Raw genomic sequence first — 25,683 nt, 5'->3', positions numbered from 1 at the left:
CGTCTCCAGACTCTGTCACGTCTGTCACATGTGCTCATGTGCTCAGTGTGAACCTGCTTTCATCTGTGAAGAGCACAGGGCGCCAGTGGCGAATTTGCCAATCTTGGTGTTCTCTGGCAAATGCCAAACGTCCTGCACGGTGTTGGGCTGTAAGCACAACCCCCACCTGTGGACGTCGGGCCCTCATACCACCCTCATGGAGTCTGTTTCTGACCGTTTGAGCAGACACATGCACATTTGTAGCCTGCTGGAGGTCATTTTGCAGGGCTCTGGCAGTGCACCTCCTTGCACTAAGGCGGAGGTACCGGTCCTGCTGCTGGGTTGTTGCCCTCCTACGGCCTCCTCCACGTCTCCTGATGTACTGGCCTGTCTCCTGGTAGCGCCTGCATGCTCTGGACACTACGCTGACAGACACAGCAAACCTTTTTGCCACAGTTCGCATTGATGTGCCATCCTGGATGAACTGCACTACCTGAGCCACTTGTGTGGGTTGTAGACTCCGTCTCATGCTACCACTAGAGTGAGAGCACCGCCAGCATTCAAAAGTGACCAAAACATCAGCCAGGAAGCATAGGAACTGAGAAGTGGTCTGTGGTCACCACCTGCAGAATCACTCCTGTTTTGGGGGGTGTCTTGCTAATTGCCTATAATTTCCACCTTTTGTCTATTCCATTTGCACAACAGTATGTGACATTTATTGACAATCAGTGTTGCTTCCTAAGTGGACAGTTTGATTTCACAGAAGTGTGATTGACTTGGAGTTACATTGTGTTGTTTAAGTGTTCCCTTTATTTTTTTGAGCAGTGTATAACGAATCATGTGCACCACCCTGTAGCCAGACAGATGACAAGACAGTATAGTGTATAATAACGATGTGTTTTATAACTCAGAGGAAGTAGTCATTCAGTTTCAAACATCTCATTTGAATTTCAAACCGCAGCCTCCAAATAATATAATTTTTAAAGAGCTGCATAAGCCGGTGATTTGGGCTATACCTAGATAATGTGTAAGCCACTCAGTCGGTTGAGTCCGTCCCCTGCTCAGTTAAGTACCATCACACACCCTGTTAGCAGCAACACAACAAAAACATATAGCAACCCTGCAGTGGATACACAGACCAGATGGCGCTTTAGTTGACCATAGAGCACATACTGTTTCAAAAAAGCAAAGATGCACCTCTAAAAGAGAATCAGGCAGTCTACCGTGATAACAATTGAGCTGGATCTAGATTAACAGCCCAAATATGAAGTAACGATACCTCTCCAAAGCCCCCATTCCTTAGTTGTGTTCTCTGCTGTCTTCACTAAGGTTGAGTTGGGTTGGTTTGGTCGCAGTAAAGTCTGGCCTCCAATCAACACCCAATCCAGTCTGGTTAAGAGCACAATGTAACACACTATTTACAATGACACAGTCCACAGTGCAGAAAACAGATAATGCTTGAAGATAATGGCTGAAGAAAGCACAACATTTTATAGGCAGGCACAACAGAGTTCCTACCTTCAGGACATTGATACCACTAATAACAAGCACATATTCAGCATTTTAACATCCAAAGTAAAGTGACAATAAGTAGAAGCTTTGTAAAAGGTATTACTGATACTGCGTGTCAAGCTACTGCCCTGCGAAACCCCTAAAGCGTATCATTCAGGTATACACCCCCTACTAACCACAGGAGTTGCTGAGAGGACAGCTCATGAAAACGTCTGGAATGGAGTAAATGGAATGGAAACCACGTGCTTGATGTGTTCGATACCATTTTGTTCATTCCATTCCAGCCATTACTATGAGCCCGTCCTCCCCAATTAAGGTGCCACCAGCCGCCTGTGCTACCAACACATATCCCTTATATCCCACCCACATAATAATTCCCCGTCCTATATGAGGGGTTCATCAGTAAACATGATTGCACGTTTTTTAATGAGTCCCAGGTGATAAAGAAATAACTACATAGGCATACGTACTGTATACTATTGAACAAAACATTGTTTTTCCATCACTTGGGACAAAAGCTAATGCGAAATTGTGCTACTATAATATTTCCTTATTTTATTTTGTTTGGCAACTATTAAACGGTGTATCATTTTCCTGTGGGTATGTTAGGAAAGCATTCTCCATGGGTCATGAGAATTTTCCCTTTCTGAGTGTATACTACAGGTTTGATTTACCCATGCTTAGTTCATCCCTTCAGATAGATATATCTAACTATCTCTCTGACCCCGTTGGCTGCCTTGACATTAGCGTTGCAGTAATGGTCAGGCTTTGGTTTCCCTATAGACCTGCATCTCCCCATACCTACCGACCGCAGGTTAACAGTTTCCCTATAGACCGTGGGTGCATCTCCCCATACCTACCGACCGCAGGTTAACAGTTTCCCTATAGAAATGACATAACATATCTCTCTCTGGTTTCCCCCCATGTCCCCCCATGTTCCCCTCGTCCCCCAGTCAGTCAATAGTTCCTCCCTCAGCACGTCCCCATAGTGCTGACCGTGGTGTAACTAAATTTGGACATGGACACCCCCATAGCCATGGCGTCCTCCTCTCCATCCCGCAGCACGTGGCGTCTGTGTCGGCAGGGCGGGCGGCAGCAGCAGGCGAAGGTGGCGAGCAGCGCCGTGCGGAAGCGTGTGTTCATGAAGCAGTAGGTGATGGGGTTGACACAGGCTGAGGTGTAGGACAGGAGGTGGATGAAGGAAATGGGGGCACCAGAGAGGGCACGGCGGGCAGAGACGGGGTGGAAAGCCTTCCAGGTGTTGGCGCAGTAGAGGGGCAACCAGCACAGGAAGAACAGAGCAACAATCACCACCAGCATCCGGATCACGCGCTTCTTGGCCAAGAGCTTGGCCTCCGAGGTGTTGCTGCGGGGACGCTCTAATTTGGACGCGGTTGCCGTCGATGATGTCAGAGTGGACATCTCCATGGAGCGCGGTCGCTTAGCGAGCTGGACGTAGCATCCATCACCGTCGTCGCTGCCGCAAGCCCCGGTGGTGGTCAGGCCGTTCTTTAGACCTGTGTAGGGCGTGGGGCAAAGAAGATGACAGAGGATTTACAGGCAAGTAGAGGTCCAAAACTGTGGGGAGGGGTCAGACCAATTAGGTTTTGTAACTAATCATTTCAGAAGGTCACAAATATTTATGATTTATTCAACACCCCATATATCTAAATTTAGCCATGATGAGCCACACACATACACCTCCCCCCCAACACACACACACACACATCCCCTGCTGTAACTGTACTTTCCACCTGTCCCAGGTTTCTTCTCATCCATTTCTGATAATTACCACTAGTTCAAGATCCCAGCAGAAATGCTTTCTGTCAAGCATGCCTCTTATAAACAGACACTCACCTTAAAGAGATACTTCGGGATTTGGGATTTTATCTACTTCCCCAGAGTCAGATGAACTTGTGGATAGCATTTTTATGTCACTGAGTGCAGTTTGAAGGAAGCTGCTAACTAGCACTAACGCAACTCCTAACTAGCATTAGCGCAATGACTGGAAGTCTATGGGTATGTGCTAGCATGCTTCCAGTCATTGCACTAATGCTAGTTAGCATTGGCTCGCGAAAGTACCTCTAACTTTCTTAGTACTGGACACAAAGACATAAAAATGCTATCCGTGAATTCATCTGACTCTGACACAATGGCGAATCAACAAATGGTGGGTTATGGCTAAATAACTAGAGAATCATGATGCAGGAGAAATTGGTGTATATTTATGAAGGTGTAGAGTACCGCTTTGGTACAGGCAGTGGAGGAAGGAAGCTAAAGGAAGCTATCCCTGCCAATAAGTAGTGATTGAATATAGACTAGAGAGAGTGGAGAATGGAGGAAATGCCATTTGCTGTGGCCTGTGAAGTACATATGATTTTCAAAAAAAAAATCCTGGGTCACAGATGTAATTTAGAGGAGGCACATCCCCAAAAACCTGAGTCACATCTCTCATCTGAGGGCTAATGTTCCCTCGCTTTCTCTCTTCCTCCATATCACTACCCCTATGTTTCTCTCTCCCCTCCATCCCTCCCTCTCTCATATTGGTCAGACAGATGGTGAAGGTCTATAGCCATCAGCAGCAGATATACTCCACATATCAGATCCTTTCAGCTACTCACTTCCATACTGACTAAAGGTTACGTTACTCTAACCTGCAACACATTAACATGATTGAAAGGCTACTGAAATGTTCATTCTGTGTCACCACAGAAAAGAGACAGCCCAAATCCTAATAATCTGGTACAGAATTCAAACATCTGGGAAACACTACTGGATGATAACTATTTATTCTAGAACTCAAAGTTCATTCCAATTCAGCATTCTAACGTCTTCTTACTAACCCCTCCACTGCAAGACGTAAATAAATGTGTGAATAATTAAATAACAGTAATGAAGTTCTCACCGGGGGATGATGTCTTCTGAACCATCTCAAACTGGATTCCCCGGTACAGCTCTCTGGAGATGAGTCCATAGGCCACAATCATCACCACCCCCGGAACAACAAAGAGCGTAAGCAGCAACATCATGTTCCTGGGACACACACAGGAAGTGGGCTTAACAAATTGACCTTAGACACTATTCCAAGGTATGTTGTGCCTTACCCCTCTTGAGATGGTTAAGGTTAGGATGTTTGGAGACTACTCTGATCCTAGATCTGTGCATGAAGCCAGCTTCTGCAAGGAGCATTGAAAGAGCATAGGAGAAAAGGGCTCGCTCTCACAGAAGACTTCCAGAAAGAGGTTAGGCAGAGGAAGTCCAATAGGCATTGGGTTAGAAGGAGCAAACCAGAGATGGGTATCTTCAATTCTTCAATATCTTTGCTGTGGTCCAACCGCTGGAGACAATAATGGTTGATACCCAGTGTAGAAGACATTCCACCACAATGCTGTTATTCTATTTAGTCATCATGGAGGACAAAATATGTGGGAACTGGTAATCGAAAAGTATTAAATATGTTAACAGGGACATTGAGCTAGTGGATTAGGAATATAAATTGTTGGAATAAAATTAGCTCTCTGGGTAAAGCCACATGAATTATAGCCTTGATAGTCCATTGAAATTGTTTAGAGGCACCATGGCTATTAGAACAATATTCCACAATCATAAGAGAGCCTGTAGCAGATTAGAATAGCTACATGTGCATCCATTCTTCCTTGGAACCGTAATTTTATCTTTTTGGTTCTTACAAGTGTTTAAACTTGCTTTTGTAACTCATTATTGAACCCTTTGGAAAGTGGAAGAGAGGGTAAAGAGAGTACGTTTCGTGCATTTCATTTATCTCAATAATGATTTCAAATGGATGTCTGTCACGAGCGTTGTTGTGAGAATCGGACCAAAATGCAGCGTGGTTTGGGTTCATCATATTTTATTATGAGAACCAGCACAAAAACAATAAAGAGCAAAGAAACGAACGTGCAGCTTTGCCGTGCTCAAAGGCAACAATGCAAAATACAAGATACCAGATCCCACAACCAACAGGAGTTGGGAGGAGCTATAGGAGGAAGGGCTCAACGTAATTGCTGGAATAGAATAAATGGAATGATATCAAACACATCAAACATATGGAAACCACATCTTTGACTCCGTTCCATAACTTCCATTCCAGTCATTACAATGAGCCCTGTGACTTATTAACAAGCTGGCATTTACAGGTTGGGTTGTTCTATGTCAGAGGTCGAGAGGTCGAGAGGTCGAGAGGTCGAGAGGTCGAGAGGTCGAGAGGTCGAGAGGTCGAGAGGTCGAGAGGTCGAGAGAGAGAGAGGTCGAGAGAGAGAGAGGTCGAGAGAGAGAGAGGTCGAGAGAGAGAGAGGTCGAGAGAGAGAGAGGTCGAGAGAGGTCGAGAGAGGTCGAGAGAGGTCGAGAGAGGTCGAGAGAGGTCGAGAGAGGTCGAGAGAGGTGGAGAGAGGTGGAGAGAGAGAGAGAGAGAGAGAGAGAGAGAGAGAGAGAGAGAGAGAGAGAGAGAGAGAGAGAGAGAGAGAGAGAGAGAGAGAGAGAGAGAGAGAGAGAGAGAGAGAGAGAGAGAGAGAGAGAGAGAGAGAGAGAGAGAGAGAGAGGAGCTGAAGGACGAGTAGACAGACGAGGCCGCAAAGAGAAGGGGGTATAAAGAGGCGGGAGAAGAAGAGGTAGATATTAGAGAGGTACTACTGTTGGAGTTGGAATAGAGAGGAGGTATCACTGGTGGATATAGAGGAGAGAGGAGGTATTACTGGTGATATAGGAGAGAGGAGGTATTACCGGTGGAGAAATAGGAGGTATCACTGGTGGAGATATAGGAGAGAGGGGGTATCACTGGTGGAGACATAGGAGAGGAGTTGTCACTGGTGAAGATATAGGAGAGAGGAGGTATCACTGGTGGAGATATAGGAGAGAGGAGGTATCACTGGTGGAGATATAGGAGAGAGGAGGTATCACTAGTACAGATAGAGGAGAGAGGAGGTATCACTAGTACAGATAGAGGAGAGAGGAGGTATCACTGGTGGAGATAGAGGAGAGAGGAGGTCTCATTGGTGGAGATATAGGAGTGGGGTTGTCACTGGTGGAGATATAGGAGAGAGGAGGTATCACTGGTGGAGATATAGAAGAGGAAATATCACTGGTGAAGACATAGGAGAGGAGTTATCACTGGTAGAGATAGAGGATATATAAATGGTGGAGGTAGAGGAGAGAGGAGGTATCACTGGTGGGGAGAGAGGAGTTATCACTGGTGGAGATATAGGAGTGGGGTTGTCACTGGTGGAGATATAGGAGAGAGGAGGTATCACTGGTGGAGATATAGAAGAGGAAATATCACTGGTGAAGACATAGGAGAGGAGTTATCACTGGTGGAGACATAGGAGAGGAGTTATCACTGGTGAAGATAGACGAGAGAGGAGGTATCATTGGTGAAGATATAGGAGAGATGAGGTGTCATTGGTGGAGAAATAGGAGAGGAGTTATCACTGGTGAAGATATAGGAGAGGAGTTATCACTGGTGGAGATATAGGAGAGGAGTTATCACTGGTGGAGATATAGGAGAGGAGGTATCATTGGTGAAGATATAGGAGAGGGGGTTATCACTGGTGAAGATATAGGAGAGGGGGTTATCACTGGTGAAGATATAGGAGAGGAGTTATCACTGGTGGAGATATAGGAGAGGAGGTATCACTGGTGGAGATAGAGGAGAGAGGGGTTATCACTGGTGGAGATATAGGAGTGAGGTTGTCACTGGTGGAGATATAGGAGAGAGGAGGTATCACTGGTGGAGACATAAGAGAGAGGAGTTATCACTGGTGAAGAAAGAGGAGAGATGAGGTATCACTGGTGAGGATATAGGAGATAGGAGGAATCACTGGTGAAGATATAGGAGAGAGGAGGTATCAATGGTGGAGACATAGGAGAGAGGAGGTGTCACTGGTGAAGATAGAGGAGAGAGGAGGTATCACTGGTGGAGATATAGGAGAGATGAGGTGTCATTGGTGGAGATATAGGAGAGGAGTTATCACTGGTGAAGATATAACCGAGGAGTTATCACTGGTGAAGAAAGAGGAGAGATGAGGTATCACTGGTGAGGATATAGGAGATAGGAGGAATCACTGGTGAAGATATAGGAGAGAGGAGGTATCAATGGTGGAGACATAGGAGAGAGGAGGTGTCACTGGTGAAGATAGAGGAGAGAGGAGGTATCACTGGTGGAGATATAGGAGAGATGAGGTGTCATTGGTGGAGATATAGGAGAGGAGTTATCACTGGTGAAGATATAACCGAGGAGTTATCACTGGTGAAGATATAGGAGAGGAGTTATCACTGGTGAAGATATAGGAGAGGAGTTATCACTGGTGGAGATATAGGAGAGGGGGTATCATTGGTGAAGATATAGGAGAAGAGTTATCACTGGTGAAGATATAGGAGAGGAGGTATCACTGTTGAAGATATAGGAGAGAGGAGTTATCACTGGTGAAGATATAGGAGAGGAGTTATCACTGGTGGAGATATAGGACAGGAGTTATCACAGGTGAATATATAGGTGAGGAGGTATCACTGGTGGAGATAGAGGAGAGAGGAGTTATCACTGGTGGAGTTATAGGAGAGGAGGTATCACTGGTTGAGATAGAGGATAGAGGGGTTATCACTGGTGGAGATATAGGAGTGAGGTTGTCACTGGTGGACATATAGGAGAGAGGAGGTATCACTGGTGGAGACATAGGAGAGAGGAGGTATCACTGGTGAAGAAAAAGGAGAGAGGAGGTATCACTGGTGGAGATAGAGGAGAGATGATGTGTCATTGGTGAAAATATAGGAGAGGAGTTACCACTGGTGAAGATATAGGAGAGGAGTTATCACTGGTGGAGACATAGGAGAGGAGTTATCACTGGTGGAGATATAGGAGAGGAGTTATCACTGGTGGAGATATAGGAGAGGAGTTATCACTGGTGGAGATAGAGGAGAGAGGAGTTATCACTGGTGGAGATATAGGAGTGAGGTTGTCACTGGTGGAGATATAGGAGAGGAGGTATCATTGGTGGAGATATAGGAGAGGAGTTATAAATGGTGAACATATAGGAGAGGAGTTATCACTGGTGGAGATATAGGAGAGGAGATTTCACTGGTGGAGACATAGGAGAGGAGTTATCACTGGTGGAGACATAGGAGAGGAGTTATCACTGGTGAAGATATAGGAGAGAGGAGGAATCACTGGTGAAGATATAGGAGAGAGGAGGTATCAATGGTGGAGACATAGGAGAGAGGAGGTATCACTGGTGAAGATAGAGGAGAGGGGAGGTATCACTGGTGGAGATATAGGAGAGATTAGGTGTCACTGGTGGATATAGAGGAGAGAGGGGTTATCACTGGTGGAGATATAGGAGTGCGATGGTCACTGGTGGAGATATAGGAGAGAGGAGGTATCACTGGTGGAGACATAAGAGCGAGGAGTTATCACTGGTGAAGAAAGAGGAGAGATGAGGTATCACTGGTGAGGATATAGGAGATAGGAGGAATCACTGGTGAAGATATAGGAGAGAGGAGGTATCAATGGTGGAGACATAGGAGAGAGGAGGTGTCACTGGTGAAGATAGAGGAGAGAGGAGGTATCACTGGTGGAGATATAGGAGAGATGAGGTGTCATTGGTGGAGATATAGGAGAGGAGTTATCACTGGTGAAGATATAGGAGAGGAGTTATCACTGGTGGAGATATAGGAGAGGGGGTATCATTGGTGAAGATATAGGAGAAGAGTTATCACTGGTGAAGATATAGGAGAGGAGGTATCACTGTTGAAGATATAGGAGAGGAGTTATCACTGGTGAAGATATAGGAGAGGAGTTATCCCTGGTGGAGATATAGGACAGGAGTTATCACAGGTGAATATATAGGTGAGGAGGTATCACTGGTGGAGATAGAGGAGAGAGGAGTTATCACTGGTGGAGTTATAGGAGAGGAGGTATCACTGGTTGAGATAGAGGATAGAGGGGTTATCACTGGTGGAGATATAGGAGTGAGGTTGTCACTGGTGAAGAAAGAGGAGAGAGGAGGTATCACTGGTGGAGATAGAGGAGAGATGATGTGTCATTGGTGGAGATATAGGAGAGGAGTTTTCACTGGTGAAGATATAGGAGAGGAGTTATCACTGGTGGAGACATAGGAGAGGAGATATCACTGGTGGAGACATAGGAGAGGAGGTATCACTTGTGGAGACATAGGAGAGGAGTTATCACTGGTGAAGATATAGGAGAGGAGTTATCAATGGTGGAGAATTAGAAGAGGAGTTATCACTGATGAAGATATAGGAGAGGAGGTATCACTGGTGGACATGGAGGAGAGAGGAGGTATCATTGGTGTAGATATAGGAGAGAGGAGTTATCACTGGTAGAGATAGAGGATGTATAAATGGTGGAGGTAGAGGAGAGAGGAGTTATCACTGGTTGAAATAGAGGAGAGAATGTATCATTGGTGGCGATATAGTAGAGGAGTTATCACTGGTGGAGGTATCACTGGTGGAGTTAGAGGAGAGAGGAGGTATCACTGGTGGAGATATAGGAGTGGGGTTATCACTGGTGGAGATAGAGGAGAGAGGAGGTATCACTGGTGGAGATAGAGGAGATTAGGTATCATTGGTGGAGATATAGTAGAGGAGTTATCACTGGTGGAGGTATCACTGGTGGATATATAAGAGAGAGGAGGTATCACTGGTGGAGATATAGGAGAGGAGTTATCACTGGTGGAGGTATCACTGGTGGAGATATAAGAGAGAGGAGGTATCACTGGTGGAGATATAGGAGAGGAGTTATCACTGGTGGAGGTATCACTGGTGGAGATATAAGAGAGAGGAGGTATTACTGGTGGAGATATAAGAGGAAGTAGGTATTACTGGTGGAGAAATAAGAGAGAGGGGGTATTACTGGTGGAGATATAAGATAGAGGAGGTATTACTGGTGGCGATATAAGAGAGAGGAGGTATTACTGGTGGAGATGAATTAGAGAGGAGGTATTACTGGTGGAGATATAAGAGAGAGGAGGTATTACTGGTGGAGATATAAGAGAGAGGAGGTATTACTGGTGGAGATATAAGAGAGAGGAGGTATTACTGGTGGAGATATAAGAGAGAGGAGGTATTACTGGTGGAGATATAGGAGAGGAGGTATTACTGGTGGAGATATAAGAGAGAGGAGGTAATACTGGTGGAGATATAAGAGAGAGGAGGTATTACTGGTGGAGATATAAGAGAGAGGAGGTATTACTGGTGGAGATATAAGAGAGAGGAGGTATTACTGGTGGAGATAGAAGAGAGAGGAGGTATTACTGGTGGAGATATAAGATAGAGGAGGTATTACTGGTGGAGATAGAAGAGAGAGGAGGTATTACTGGTGGATATATAAGAGAGAGGAGGTATCACTGGTGGAGATATAGGAGAGGAGTTATCACTGGTGGAGATATAAGAGAGAGGAGGTGTAACTGGTGGAGATATAAGAGGAAGGAGGTATTACTGGTGGAAAAATAAGAGAGAGGAGGTATTACTGGTGGAGAAATAAGAGAGAGGAGGTATTACTGGTGGAGATATAGGAGAGGAGTTATCACTGGTGGAGATATAAGAGAGAGGAGGTGTAACTGGTGGAGATATAAGAGGAAGGAGGTATTACTGGTGGAAAAATAAGAGAGAGGAGGTATTACTGGTGGAGAAATAAGAGAGAGGAGGTATTACTGGTGGAGATAGAAGAGAGAGGAGGTATTACTGGTGAAGATATAAGAGAGAGGAGGTATTACTGGTGAAGATATAAGAGAGAGGAGGTATTACTGGTGAAGATATAAGAGAGAGGAGGTATTACTGGTGGAGATATAGGAGAGGAGGTATTACTGGTGGAGATAGAAGAGAGAGGAGGTATTACTGGTGGAGATGTAAGAGAGAGGAGGTAATACTGGTGGAGATGTAAGAGAGAGGTATTACTGGTGAAGATATAAGAGAGAGGAGTTATCACTGGTGGAGATGTAAGAGAGAGGAGGTATTACTGGTGGAGATATAAGAGAGAGGAGGCATTACTGGTGGAGATATAAGAGAGAGGAGGTATTACTGGTGGAGATATAAGATAGAGGAGGTATTACTGGTGGAGATATAAGAGAGAGGAGGTAATACTGGTGGAGATATAAGAGAGAGGAGGTATTACTGGTGGAGATATAAGAGAGAGGAGGTATTACTGGTGGAGATAGAAGAGAGAGGAGGTATTACTGGTGGAGATATAAGAGAGAGGAGTTATTACTGGTGGAGAAATAAGAGAGAGGAGGTATTACTGGTGGAGAAATAAGAGAGAGGAGGTATTACTGGTGGAGAAATAAGAGAGAGGAGGTATTACTGGTGGAGATATAAGAGAGAGGAGGTATTACTGGTGGAGATATAAGAGAGAGGAGGTATTACTGGTGGAGATATAAGAGAGAGGAGGTATTACTGGTGGAGATATAAGAGAGAGGAGGTATTACTGGTGGAGAAATAAGAGAGAGGAGGTATTACTGGTGGAGATATAAGAGAGAGGAGGTATTACTGGTGGAGAAATAAGAGAGAGGAGGTATTACTGGTGGAGAAATAAGAGAGAGGAGGTATTACTGGTGGAGATATAAGAGAGAGGAGGTATTACTGGTGGAGATATAAGAGAGAGGAGGTATTACTGGTGGAGATATAAGAGAGAGGAGGTATTACTGGTGAAGATATAAGAGAGAGGAGGTATTACTGGTGGAGATATAGGAGAGGAGGTATTACTGGTGGAGATATAAGAGAGAGGAGGTATTACTGGTGGAGATATAAGAGAGAGGAGGTAATACTGGTGGAGATATAGGAGAGGAGGTATTACTGGTGGAGATATAAGAGAGAGGAGGTAATACTGGTGGAGATATAGGAGAGGAGGTATTACTGGTGGAGATATAAGAGAGAGGAGGTATTACTGGTGGAGATATAAGAGAGAGGAGGTATTACTGGTGGAGATATAAGAGAGAGGAGGTATTACTGGTGGAGATATAAGAGAGAGGAGGTATTACTGGTGGAGATAGAAGAGAGAGGAGGTAATACTGGTGGAGATATAAGAGAGAGGAGGTAATACTGGTGGAGATATAGGAGAGGAGGTATTACTGGTGGAGAAATAAGAGAGAGGAGGTAATACTGGTGGAGATATAGGAGAGGAGGTATTACTGGTGGAGAAATAAGAGAGAGGAGGTAATACTGGTGGAGATATAGGAGAGAGGAGGTATTACTGGTGGAGATATAAGAGAGAGGAGGTACTACTGGTGGAGATATAGGAAAGTGATGAGCTGCTTTGAAGGGAAAGAGCCAAAGAAAAAGTAAACAAACCTGTTCAGGCATTGCTCCTCCCTCCTAGCTCTCTCTCTCTCTCTATTATTTTAGTTTTCTGGAGAACCTCCGGAGTGCGTGTGCATGTGCATGTGCGTGCGCGTGCATGTGCATGCGCGTGCATGTGCGTGCGTGTGTGTGTGTGTGTGTGCGCGTGCGTATGTGCATGTGCGTGTGCGTGTGTGTGTGTGTGTGTGCATGCGCGCGTGCGAGTGTACATCTCTAATAATGACTTCAGTGGGCGTGTGAATGTTTGTGGGTTTGCAAGTAAGTTTTTCTCACAAGAGTAAGCGTCATGGCGCTACCAACATGAAAGAATGATGACTGAGCAGCATTACAGCTACAGCCAGTGTTTTCTCCCTGGAGAAGTCTACATCAAACCTAAAGCTTGTTTTCGTGGGAAGCTACACTTTATTTTGCTGTTGCACCCATTTTAGTAACGCGTTCATATTCTAATTAGTATGCAAAACAACACTGCTGTACCTACCATCACTCTGATGTATAGGTGTAGACAGATTTTATTTTGTTCGTTATCACAATTCCATCCAAACCATCTAAAATGTAGTATTAGGACAACAGCACGAAGCAAAAAGTAAGACGAGAGGAGTTGACACCCACCCACACACACACACACACACACACACACACACACACACACACACACACACACACACACACACACACACACACACACACACACACACACACACACACACACACACACACACACACACACTAACAAACACTTCATATACAAACTCACCCCCACACACACACACACACACAGACTCACCAGGTCTGCTCCACCTCTGGATAGGGCCAGATGTGGCGACACATGCGTGCGATGGTGATGTTGTCCTTTAGGGGGACGTGCTTCAGGTGGCTGAACACGGGGTAGGGGGTCATGATCATGAAGGACAGGAGCCAGGTGGCGGCGATCACCCGGTAGGCATGGGAACGGGTCTGCCATGCCCGCGACTTCAGTGGGTTGCAGATGGCGCTGTAGCGCTCGATCGCTATGGCAACCAGGCTGAAGGTGGAGATGCTCACGGATACACCTGTTGGAAGGTAAAGAAATGAGAAACGACACATAAACAACACTTTTAAAAGTTTCTAATATGTAAAAAAAAAAAAAAAAAAGGTGAAATAAAATTACGTAAGAGTTCTGCTAAGTTTACGTCTTGAAAGGTTCCAACTTTTCTAAAATATCAGGGATCAGATGATGTGACCCTAATTAAAGCTTATGAATCAGAGATCAGTACGTACTGAGCACTTTTGAGTGAAGATGTGTTTTTAAGGATGTGTGGATGTGTTAGTCAAACATGAGTGGGAGGCGTTGGTTAAATAGAGATGGTGTTTGAGGAAATCACATCCTGATCTGATAGCCCTGATCCCCCAGACTGGAGAAGGGAAATGACTCTTTGCTCTCCTCCTAATCCACATCCTCCTGCTAGCTGGAACATGACATGAGACTCTGTGTGTGTGTTCATCCATGTACGATATTCTATGTATGTCTGTCTGTGTGCGAGGTGTCCTGTCCTGTGTTATTCTGTAGGGACCATCGGAAGCAGCTGGAGAGCACGGCCAGCAGAAGACAACATCAGATTCCCAGATCCTGCCCTTTCCCCTCTTGCTCTCTCAATGCATCCTAATGATGATTCTCTGTCTCAGTTCCTTCCATGCCACTAGATGCCAAGGTTTCCTTTACACTGCTTTACTGTAAACATCCTACATGATAGCTAGTCAGTCTCCCTCTCTCTCCTCTTCTCTCCACACCGCCCTCCTCCTGTCTCACCCATGAGGTAGACCACTATCTTGCACATGGCGGGTCCAAAGATGAAGTCCTCCAGGAGGTTGGGGATGAGGGTGAAGGGCATGCAGAAGATGGCCATCATCAGGTCGCTGACTGCCAGCGATAGCAGGAAGGAGTTGGTGACCGTCCTCATGCGCTTGTTGACTGCCAGGACCACGATAATGAGCAGGTTGCCCAACACACTGAGGAGGAAGATGACCGAATAGAGCAGGATACGCAGCGAGTCCACCTCTAGAGGTAGGAGGAGAGAGACAGAGAATAAAGGGATGGGGTTGACAGAGATGGGCGTGACAAACAGAGTTGAAGATCACATAACATACTACATTTAGAGTCTGATGGAAGCAATAAGATCCCACCAATCACAATCCAACACATATGTTGTGTTCCTTAGCTAGGATTGATGGTTATCATGTCATGACCCCAACAGCGCTATTTATAGAAGCCCCAGCCAGGCAGAGGAAGTCTGCGCATGTAATTATTGAGGGCAGGAGGCCTGTTAAGAGGCCCTAGTCCAGTTTAACAGATCTATCAGCACTATTGGAATGAGGCCCTTTATCTACTTCCCCAGAGTCAGATGAGGTCATGGATACCATTTGTTCAAAAAAATAAAAAATAAATTGCCCTCTCAGAAGGCAATTTGGAGGAAGTTGCTAACTAGCGCTAGCGCAATTGCTAACTAGCATTCATGCAATGACTGGAAGATTACAGGTATCTGCTAGCATACTCATACTGCACTAATGCTATTTAGCATTGGCTCGCAAAACTACCCCTAACATCCTTCATACTGGACACAGAGACATACCAATGGTATCCACGAGTTCATCTGACTCTGGGGAAGAAGATAACGGGTCTGAAGTATATCTTTAAAATACAGCTCAATACCATCACCCTCTTCCACCATGTCTATTTTGATCTCTACCTCTACAGCCAACTGGGCTCTAGGCGTACCAAAGAGAAAGTGGTGGAAAGGGTGTGTATGTGTCTGTATGTGTGACAGAGAGAGAGAGTGTGAGAGAGACAGAGAGGAAGAGAGAGAGACAGTGAGACAGAGAGGAAGGAGGGAAGGTAAATAAAAAGAGAGATAATTCCAGTCTCTGTTGACTACCTTAAAAGGTTCTATTGGGATACCTCTTCTGGTCTGGAAACCAAATGGAGGATTCTCAAAGCAATCCGTGAGACACCAATCACTCACAGACCATGGCCTAACACACCACCATTTATTATGGCGATGGCATTTCTAGCTGTGTCTATAGGTGAAGAGAAAGTAATTGAACATAGTAAGGTGATGGTTGAATAGGGGAATAAGGAATGTTAATTGGAGAAAAGTGGTATAACAGCTAAGACCTGATAGTGCATAGTAAAACACTATAGTGGCTTCATTTCAAATGTCACTTAAAGTATGCTATCATGTACAGTATTTCACTGAGCCTAACACAATGTGGGCCGAAGCAAGAATATGAGTGAGTGATTGGATCAGACGTGAGGGGGCAATGGTTTGAAATGAAATGTAGCTCAGGTTTAAGACAGAGAGAAAGAGAGAAACAGAGACAGACATTGTTAGAACACTGCATAGCCATGATAGAAAATTGGAAATCAAATCTAATTGTATTTGTCACATGCGCCGAATACAACAGGTACACCTTACCGTGAAATTCTTACTTACAAGCCCTTAACCAACAGTGCAGGAAGAGAGAGCAAGTGAGAGAGCGCAGGATGAGAGAGAGAGAGAAGAGAGAGAGAAGGAAGAGAAGAGAGATAGAGAGAAGGAAGAGAAAAGAGAGACAGATAGAAGGAAGAGACAGAGAGAAGGAAGAGAAGAGAGAGGCAGAGAGAAGAGAGAGAAGGAAGAGAAGAGAGATAGAGAGAAGGAAGAGAAGAGAAGAGAGAGACAGATAGAAGGAAGAGCCAGAGAGAAGGAAGAGAAGAGAGACAGAGAGAAGGAAGAGAGAGAAGGAAGAGAGATAGAGAGAAGGAAGAGAAGAGAGAGACAGAGAGAAGGAAGAGAAGAGAGAGAAGGAAGAGAAGAGAGAGAAGAGAGAAGGAAGAGAAGAGAGAGGTGTTTGGTTGGTCAAGTTTTCGAAGAGGCAGTGATAGCCCCAGGGGATTTTGGCCCGCAGCAGGTCATATCCTGTTAAAATCCTGTCTCTCTGCCTGTCACTCAAACTTCAGCCCACAAGCCCACCCGTCCACCACTGATACAGACTGTCTGAGTGCTCTCCAAAGCCGGTTGCCCACGGTGACCATGCCCAAGGGATTAGAGATGCCCAGGTGACTCTACATAAACACACCTACAGTAAAGTGCATGCATCACAAATAGGCACACAAACACACACCTGCACAAATTCATGTATCTGTGTCTCAGATATGGTATGCTTACAAACACTCACCCTCAGGGCCTGACAGCCTCAGACGTGTGTGTTTGTGTGGGCATGTGTCTGTCTGTCTGTCTGTCTGTCTGTCTGTCTGTCTGTCTGTCTGTCTGTCTGTCTGTCTGTCTGTCTGTCTGTCTGTCTGTCTGTCTGTGCCTGCGTGTTGCTTGGTTGTGGTGCAAGTGAGCTGAAACAACTGGCATAGTATATGGATTGGATTGACTATTTATGCAAGCCTGCACAAAAATCAACAAACTGTGTCTCACTATGTTTCCCTGTCATACATACAGTCTACCCCTCACTCTGTTTCCCTGTCATACATACAGTCTACCCCTCACTGTGTTTCCCTGTCATACATACAGTCTACCTCTCACTCTGTTTCCCTGTCATACATACAGTCTACCCTTCACTCTGTTTCCCTGTCATACATACAGTCTACCCCTCACTCTGTTTCCCTGTCATACATACAGTCTACCCCTCACTCTGTTTCCCTGTCATACATACAGTATACCTCTCACTCTGTTCCCCTGTCATACATACAGTCTACTCTACCCCTCACTATGTTTCCCTGTCATACATACAGTCTACCCCTCACTCTGTTTCCCTGTCATACATACAGTCCACCTCTCACTCTGTTTCCCTGTCATACATACAGTCTACCCCTCACTCTGTTTCCCTGTCATACATACAGTCTACCCCTCACTCTGTTTCCCTGTCATACATACAGTCTACTCTACCCCTCACTCTGTTTCCCTGGCACACATAGTCTACCTCTCACTCTGTTTCCCTGTCATACATACAGTCTACTCTACCCCTCACTCTGTTTCCCTGTCATACATACAGTCTACCCCTCACTCTGTTTCCCTGTCATACATACAGTCTACCTCTCACTCTGTTTTCCTGTCATGCATACAGTCTACCTCTCACTCTGTTTCCCTGTCACACATACAGTCTACCCCTCACTCTGTTTCCCTGTCATACATACAGTCTACCCCTCACTCTGTTTCCCTGTCATACATACAGTCTACCCCTCACTCTGTTTCCCTGTCATACATACAGTCTACTCTACCCCTCACTCTGTTTCCCTGTCATACATACAGTCTACCTCTCACTCTGTTTCCCTGTCCTACATACAGTCTACCTCTCACTCTGTTTCCCTGTCATACATAGTCTACCCCTCACTCTGTTTCCCTGTCATACATACAGTCTACCCCTCACTCTGTTCCCCTGTCATACATACAGTCTACTCTACCCCTCACTCTGTTTCCCTGTCAGACATACAGTCTACCCCTCATTCTGTTTCCCTGTCATACATAGTCTACTCTACCCCTCACTCTGTTTCCCTGTCACACATACAGTCTACCTCTCACTCTGTTTCCCTGTCATACATACAGTCTACTCTACCCCTCACTCTGTTTCCCTGTCATACATACAGTCTACCCCTCACTCTGTTTCCCTGTCATACATACAGTCTACCCCTCACTCTGTTTCCCGGTCATACATACAGTCTACCCCTCACTCTGTTTCCCTGTCAAACATACAGTCTACCCCTCACTCTGTTTCCCTGTCAAACATACAGTCTACCTCTCACTCTGTTTCCCTGTCAAACATACAGTCTACCTCTCACTCTGTTTCCCTGTCATACATACAGTCTACCTCTCACTCTGTTTCCCTGTCATGCATACAGTCTACCTCTCACTCTGTTTCCCTGTCATACATACAGTCTACCTCTCACTCTGTTTCCCTGTCATACCTACAGTCTACCTCTCACTCTGTTTCCCTGTCATACATACAGTCTACCTCTCACTCTGTTTCCCTGTCATACATACAGTCTACCTCTCACTCTGTTTCCCTGTCATACATACAGTCTACCCCTCACTCTGTTTCCCTGCCATACATACAGTCTACCCCTCACTCTGTTTCCCTGTCATACATACAGTCTACCTCTCACTCTGTTTCCCTGCCATACATACAGTCTACCCCTCACTCTGTTTCCCTGTCATACATACAGTCTACTCTACCTCTCACTCTGTTTCCCTGCCATACATACCGTCTACCCCTCATTCTGTTTCCCTGTCATACATACAGTCTACTCTACCTCTCACTCTGTTTCCCTGCCATACATACAGTCTACCCCTCACTCTGTTTCCCTGTCACACATACAGTCTACCCCTCACTCTGTTTCCCTGTCATACATACAGTCTACCCCTCACTCTGTTTCCCTGTCATACATACAGTCTACCTCTCACTCTGTTTCCCTGTCATACATACAGTCTACCCCTCACTCTGTTTCCCTATCATACATACAGTCTACCCCTCACTCTGTTTCCCTGTCATACATAAAGTCTACCCCTCACTCTGTTTTCCTGTCATACATACAGTCGACCCCTCACTCTGTTTCCCTATCATACATACAGTCTACCCCTCACTCTGTTTCCCTGTCATACATACAGTCTACCTCTCACTCTGTTTCCCTGTCATACATACAGTCTACCCCTCACTCTGTTTCCCTATCATACATACAGTCTACCCCTCACTCTGTTTCCCTGTCATACATAAAGTCTACCCCTCACTCTGTTTTCCTGTCATACATACAGTCGACCCCTCACTCTGTTTCCCTATCATACATACAGTCTACCCCTCACTCTGTTTCCCTATCATACATACAGTCTACCCCTCACTCTGTTTTCCTATCATACATACAGTCTACCCCTCACTCTGTTTCCCTGTCATACATAGAGTCTACCCCTCACTCTGTTTCCCTATCATACATACAGTATACCTCTCACTCTGTTTCCCTGTCATACCTACAGTCTACCCTTCATTCTGTTTCCCTGTCATACATACAGTCTACTCTACCCCTCACTCTGTTTCCCTGTCATACATACAGTCTACTCTACCCCTCACTCTGTTTCCCTGTCATACATACAGTCTACTCTACCCCTCACTCTGTTTCCCTGTCATACATACAGTCTACTCTACCCCTCACTCTGTTTCCCTGCCATACATACAGTCTACCCCTCACTCTGTTTCCCTGTCACACATACAGTCTACCTCTCACTCTGTTTCCCTGTCATACATACAGTCTACCCCTCACTCTGTTTCCCTGTCATACATACAGTCTACCCCTCACTCTGTTTCCCTGTCATACATACAGTCTACTCCAGCTCTCTTTATGCTATTATAGTGCACGTCTTTCCTCTCCATCTGTATTACAGTATTACTTTCTCTCTCTGCATGTCCCTCTCTGTCTTTCTCTCTCTGTCTTTCTCTCTCTGTCTTTCTCTCTCTGCATGTCTCTCTCTGTCTTTCTCTGTCTTTCTCTCTCTGCCTGTCTCACTCTCTGTCTTTCTCTCTCTGTATGTCTCTCTCTGTCTTTCTCTCTCTGTCTTTCTCTCTCTGTCTTTCTCTCAATCTGCCTGTCTCGCTCTGTTCCTCTCTCGATCTCTCAGACGGCCACCTGCTTATCATCCAACCGTGGATCATTCTCTCTCTGCTGGTTCACTCAATCTGAGCTTCATCGATCAGTTTATCTGAAGGCAGTTTTGAGAGCAGTGCCCTGTAAAAGGCTTGTACCGGATACTGAAAACCCAGCATGAACGAAGAGGAACTTCAGGAGGATTTGGTCTCTCTCCCCGTGTTTCATCAGAACAGCTGTGTGCCACTGATATCACACTTTGAGTTTTAAAAGAAAGCCTTCCTCTGTCGACAGCAAAAGTAACTTCATTGAGCTTATGTTGTACTGTCTGAAGTTGGAATCCATCAACAGTACTTTGCTAGTTATTATATCATTCAGCAGGTGATGGCTGCAGTCTCTGATTTATTACGCAGGCCTTACTTGTATCAACGAACACATTGCCTAAAAGATGACATCACGCTGTAATATGCAATAACAAAAATGTACTCACACACTCTTTCTTTCTCCCTCTCTCGCTCTCTCACCTCTCTCCCTCACTCACCTCTCTCCCTCACTCACCTCTCTCCCTCACTCACCTCTCTCCCTCACTCACCTCTCTCCCTCCCTCACCTCTCTCCCTCACTCACCTCTCTCCCTCACTCACTTCTCTCCCTCCCTCACTCACCTCTTCATATAACATTACCCTGATGCTGTGTCTGAACATTGAGTTGTCACCACCTGTGTTGGCTCATTACAATGTGTTTGGAGGCGCCTGCAATTAAACACATTCTCAATAACAAGCTGAGCAGAACTGTGGTAAGTGCATTCACGTGTTTGGGTTTGTGGCACGTATGTGCATCTCTCTCTGTTCCTCTCTCTCTCTCTCTGTTCCTCTCTCTCTCTGTTCCTCTCTCTCTCTCTCTGTTCCTCTCTCTCTCTGTTCCTCTCTCTCTCTCTCTGTTCCTCTCTCTCTCTGTTCCTCTCTCTCTCTGTTCCTCTCTCTCTCTCTCTGTTCCTCTCTCTCTCTGTTCCTCTCTCGCTCTCTCTGTTCCTCTCTCTCTCTGTTCCTCTCTCTCTCTCTCTGTTCCTCTCTCTCTCTGTTCCTCTCTCTCTCTAATTTAATATGTTACACGGGAAGCCAAATAGTTTCCCTGTGTGCTCGGTGGCTTTGCAGGGAACAGCCATAACTCCTTGAGCACATTTCATTTACTTTTGTCATCCTGCTGGCTGCTTGTACTAGGAGAGGAGCAAATTCTCTCCTTAATTACCCCTGGGATACAACCTGCTAGTCCCTATCAATATGGACCATCACACACTCATTCCTCCTTCTCAGAGAGCAAGGAAGGGAAGAGAGAAAGGAAGGGAAGAGAGAGAGGTAGCGGAGACAGAGACATAGACAGAGACAAAGAAAGAGAGAGAGAGAGAGAGAGAGAGAGACATACTGTAACTAGAAAATAAAGATAATTGTGCATTTTCACCCCTTTGGTCAGAACCTGGGCCTACAGCTTCCATCACTACAGCTCATTACGGAAGGCATCCATCCATTACTGAGATGGAAAAAGAGAGAGAAATAGTAAGTCCATGTTGAGTGACTCAGCATTTTGATTGGCCAGTACAGAAGCATTTGTGTTGACACTGTTTTTGAAAAGGTTTGAATTGAATTGCTTGTTGGGTATGCAGGTGCTAAATGATGACTCAATAGTCCAGTTTGTTGAATGTTTCCTCAAGTTTCTCTCCCCAATACACAGTAGCCTAGCAACCCCGGCCTCATGCACCAACATTTCCAAATGAAAACAACACACACAGATATCTTACTGGTTAGATTTTTCCCATTTTAAGGCACAGCGCAAATCTCTCCTTAGCTTACACAGTCAGCGGGGAGCGGAGAGAATGGGAAACTGCATAAATGGAGGTAGTAGTTGTGATTGTTTAGAGGTGGGGTAAGCCACACTAAATCCACAGTGAAGTAAACATGACACCCACTGAGTCTGCCTTGTTAAAATCAAACAAATCAAAACCATTGTGTAGACATAGTAGTTTTGGGGGGTTAACTAACTGCCTTGCTCAAGGGCAGAACAGCAGATCGTTTGCCTTGTCAGCTCGGGGATTCGAACTGGCAACCTTCCAGTTACTGGCGCAATGCGCTAACCACCGGGACACCGGCCACCCTATCACCCTCCAAACACTGTAAAAACAGACACTAAATAGCAAATAGTGTAAATGACTCCCTATTCCCTACACAGTGCACTACTTTTAACCAGGGCCCATAGAGCTTTATATAGGGAACAGGGTGCCATTTGGAAACTAGGAGGATTCTACTTGTGATCGATAGCCTGTCTTTGGTACTGTTTCTAGCCTGTCTTTGGTACTGTCTCTAGCCTGTCTTTGGCACTGTTTCTAGCCTGTCTTTGGCACTGTTTCTAGCCTGTCTTTGGTACTGTCTCTAGCCTGTCTTTGGCACTGTTTCTAGCCTGTCTTTGGTACTGTCTCTAGCCTGTCTTTGGTACTGTCTCTAGCCTGTCTTTGCCACTGCCTCTAGCCTGTCTTTGGTACTGCCTCTAGCCTGTCTTTGGTACTGTCTCTAGCCTGTCTTTGGTACTGTCTCTAGCCTGTCTTTGGTACTGTCTCTAGCCTGTCTTTGGCACTGTCTCTAGCCTGTCTTTGCCACTGTCTCTAGCCTGTCTTTGGCACTGTCTCTAGCCTGTCTTTGGCACTGTCTCTAGCCTGTCTTTGCCACTGTCTCTAGCCTGTCTTTGGTACTGTCTCTAGCCTGTCTTTGGTACTGTCTCTAGCCTGTCTTTGGCACTGTCTCTAGCCTGTCTTTGCCACTGTCTCTAGCCTGTCTTTGGTACTGTCTCTAGCCTGTCTTTGGTACTGTCTCTAGCCTGTCTTTGGTACTGTCTCTAGCCTGTCTTTGGTACTGTCTCTAGCAAGTCTGTCACTGTCTCTAGCAAGTCTGTCACTGTCTCTAGCCTGTCTTTGGTACTGTCTCTAGCCTGTATTTGGTACTGTCTCTAGCCTGTCTTTGGTACTGTCTCTAGCAAGTCTGTCGCTGTCTCTAGCCTGTCTTTGGTACTGTCTCTAGCCTGTCTTTGGTACTGTCTCTAGCCTGTCTTTGGCACTGTCTCTAGCCTGTCTTTGGTACTGTCTCTAGCCTGTCTTTGGTACTGTCTCTAGCCTGTCTTTGGTACTGTCTCTAGCCTGTCTTTGGTACTGTCTCTAGCCTGTCTTTGGTACTGTCTCTAGCAAGTCTGTCGCTGTCTCTAGACTGTCTTTGGTACTGTCTCTAGCTTGTCTTTGTCACTGCTTGTCACGTCCACCTTATTACCACATATACTGCACAATGGGCCATAAGAATAAACATGACTCTTTAATGGCACTAGCAATATGAGTGCACTGGGGCAGCAGACACTTTTTACTGGGAGACATTTTATTAGTTTAATAAAAAATGTACCACAGTGATCATCTATCATCCAGCCTAATTTACAATGTTATAAGCATGATACGACAGGTGACAAATGTCAAGCACTTCCGTAAGAGATAATATCACTTTATGACCTACTATAAGACTGTCATATTGTAATGTACTACAGCTAGTGAGAAGGGTTTACAGACGACCTGAATTGCTGTGTGTGTGTTATAGCCGTGTTAGATGACTTGTCAGGAGTTACGTCTTTTGATATGATAGCTCATGCTGTTTGCAGCACCTAGTCATGCATGATGGGAGGAGTTAACTTAACACAAACCAGGCTCAACTACATTTCAACTCCATTGATTCTCAAAATGTATTGAAATTTTATTAATTTATTTAATCTTCTGATTTGAAAACAAAGGGTAATTTGCAGTCAAATTGGTCTTCAATTTCTCACCTGAATTGACTGAATTGAAATGGAATCCATCCCAGCCCTGTAAAAAGAGTTTAAATCAAGTATAACTGTCTGCTTCACAATGACAAGAGGGCATGAAGCATGTGGGAGTCATCTGAGTGTTAGAGCTGAACCTCTAGTCCTCTGGTCAAGGAGGCTTGGCTTGCTATGAAATCACTCAACCCTCTATGTGATTCCACCAGCATACAGCACTGTCTGTTTTTCTGTCTGCCTACTTCAGTCTACTGTTCTAAAAATACCAGGACACACAGGGACAAAGAGAAAGTGAGAGAAACAGAGAAATTTGAGTGGTTGAGTGAGAAAGTGAGCAAGTGTTAGGGTGACTGAGTGACTAAAGTTGATGGCAGCAGCTGCGGTCTTGGATATTCCTCATCAGTGTGTGTGTGTGTGTGTGTGTGTGTGTGTGTGTGTGTGTGTGTGTGTCGGATAATGTGTGTGATTCTGAGGGGCATGCTAAATATAGTGTGTGTTACATACAGGGCAGTGAAGGGCCTCCTCAGGCTTAAGACTCTCTCGTCTCCGTACACAGCCTCAGTTTGTACCAACTGCTGTTGTTGACAGAGCGCTGGTCAAACACACACATCACAACACACACTTCCTGACGAGCCGGGTAGGGTAGGTAACAACACATCCGCCACCCTGATCCTCAACACAGGGGCCCCTCAGGGGTGCGTGCTCAGTCCCCTCCTGTACTCCCTGTTCACTCATGACTGCACGGCTATGCACGACTCCAACACCATCATTAAGTTTGTCGATGACACAACAGTGGTAGGCCTGATCACCGACAACGACGAGACAGCCTATAGGGAGGAGGTCAGAGACCTGGCCATGTGGTGCCAGGACAACAACCTCTCCCTTAACGTGATCAAGACAAAGGAGATGATTGTGGACTACAGGAAAAAGAGGACCGAGCATGCCCACATTCTCATCGACGAGGCTGCAGTGGAGCAGGTTGAGAGCTTCAAGTTCCTTGGTGTCCACATCACCAACAAACTAACATGGTTCAAGCTAGAGGTCGAACGATTATGATTTTTCAACACGAATACCGATATCGATTATTGGAGGACCAAAAAAAGCCGATACCAGAGAAGAAAGTAAAAGTGCCATATGTGCCATGTAAAAAAGCTAACGTTTAAGTTCCTTGCTCAGAACATGAGAACATATGAAAGCTGGTGGTTCAATATTCCCAGTTAAGAAGTTTTAGGTTGTAGTTATTATAGAAATTATGACGCGTCGACTATTTCTCTCTATACCATTTGTATTTATGGTGTTTATGTTTTTATGTTTATGGTTAGCTACATTTGTGCAAAGATTGTGTTTTTTCGGCAATGCGTTTTTGTTAAATCGTCACCCGTTTGGCGAAGTTGAAGTAGGCTGTGATTCGATGATAAATTAACAGGCACCGCATTGATTATA

General features: G+C 45.4%; 1 protein-coding gene across 1 annotated transcript in view; it reads right to left on the bottom strand.

Annotated features, from left to right (window-relative positions):
- Positions 1–2,427: 2,427 nt before the first annotated feature.
- The window catches only part of LOC129821042 (cholecystokinin receptor-like), a 36,939-nt gene continuing 13,683 nt past the window's right edge, over positions 2,428–25,683 (bottom strand). Inside the window, exons 2-5 of the mRNA XM_055878264.1 lie at positions 14,597–14,845; positions 13,595–13,859; positions 4,397–4,524; positions 2,428–3,008 (exon numbers count right to left, since the gene is read on the bottom strand). Coding sequence (XP_055734239.1) covers positions 2,464–3,008; positions 4,397–4,524; positions 13,595–13,859; positions 14,597–14,845 — 1,187 coding nt within the window. The 3' untranslated portion in view covers positions 2,428–2,463. The remainder of the gene's footprint in view (positions 3,009–4,396; positions 4,525–13,594; positions 13,860–14,596; positions 14,846–25,683) is intronic.

This window comes from Salvelinus fontinalis, chromosome 23, assembly GCF_029448725.1.
Source record: "Salvelinus fontinalis isolate EN_2023a chromosome 23, ASM2944872v1, whole genome shotgun sequence".
NCBI lineage: Eukaryota > Metazoa > Chordata > Actinopteri > Salmoniformes > Salmonidae > Salvelinus > Salvelinus fontinalis.
The sequence above is the reverse complement of the archived record's forward strand: the minus strand, read 5'-3'. Positions and strand labels throughout refer to the sequence as shown.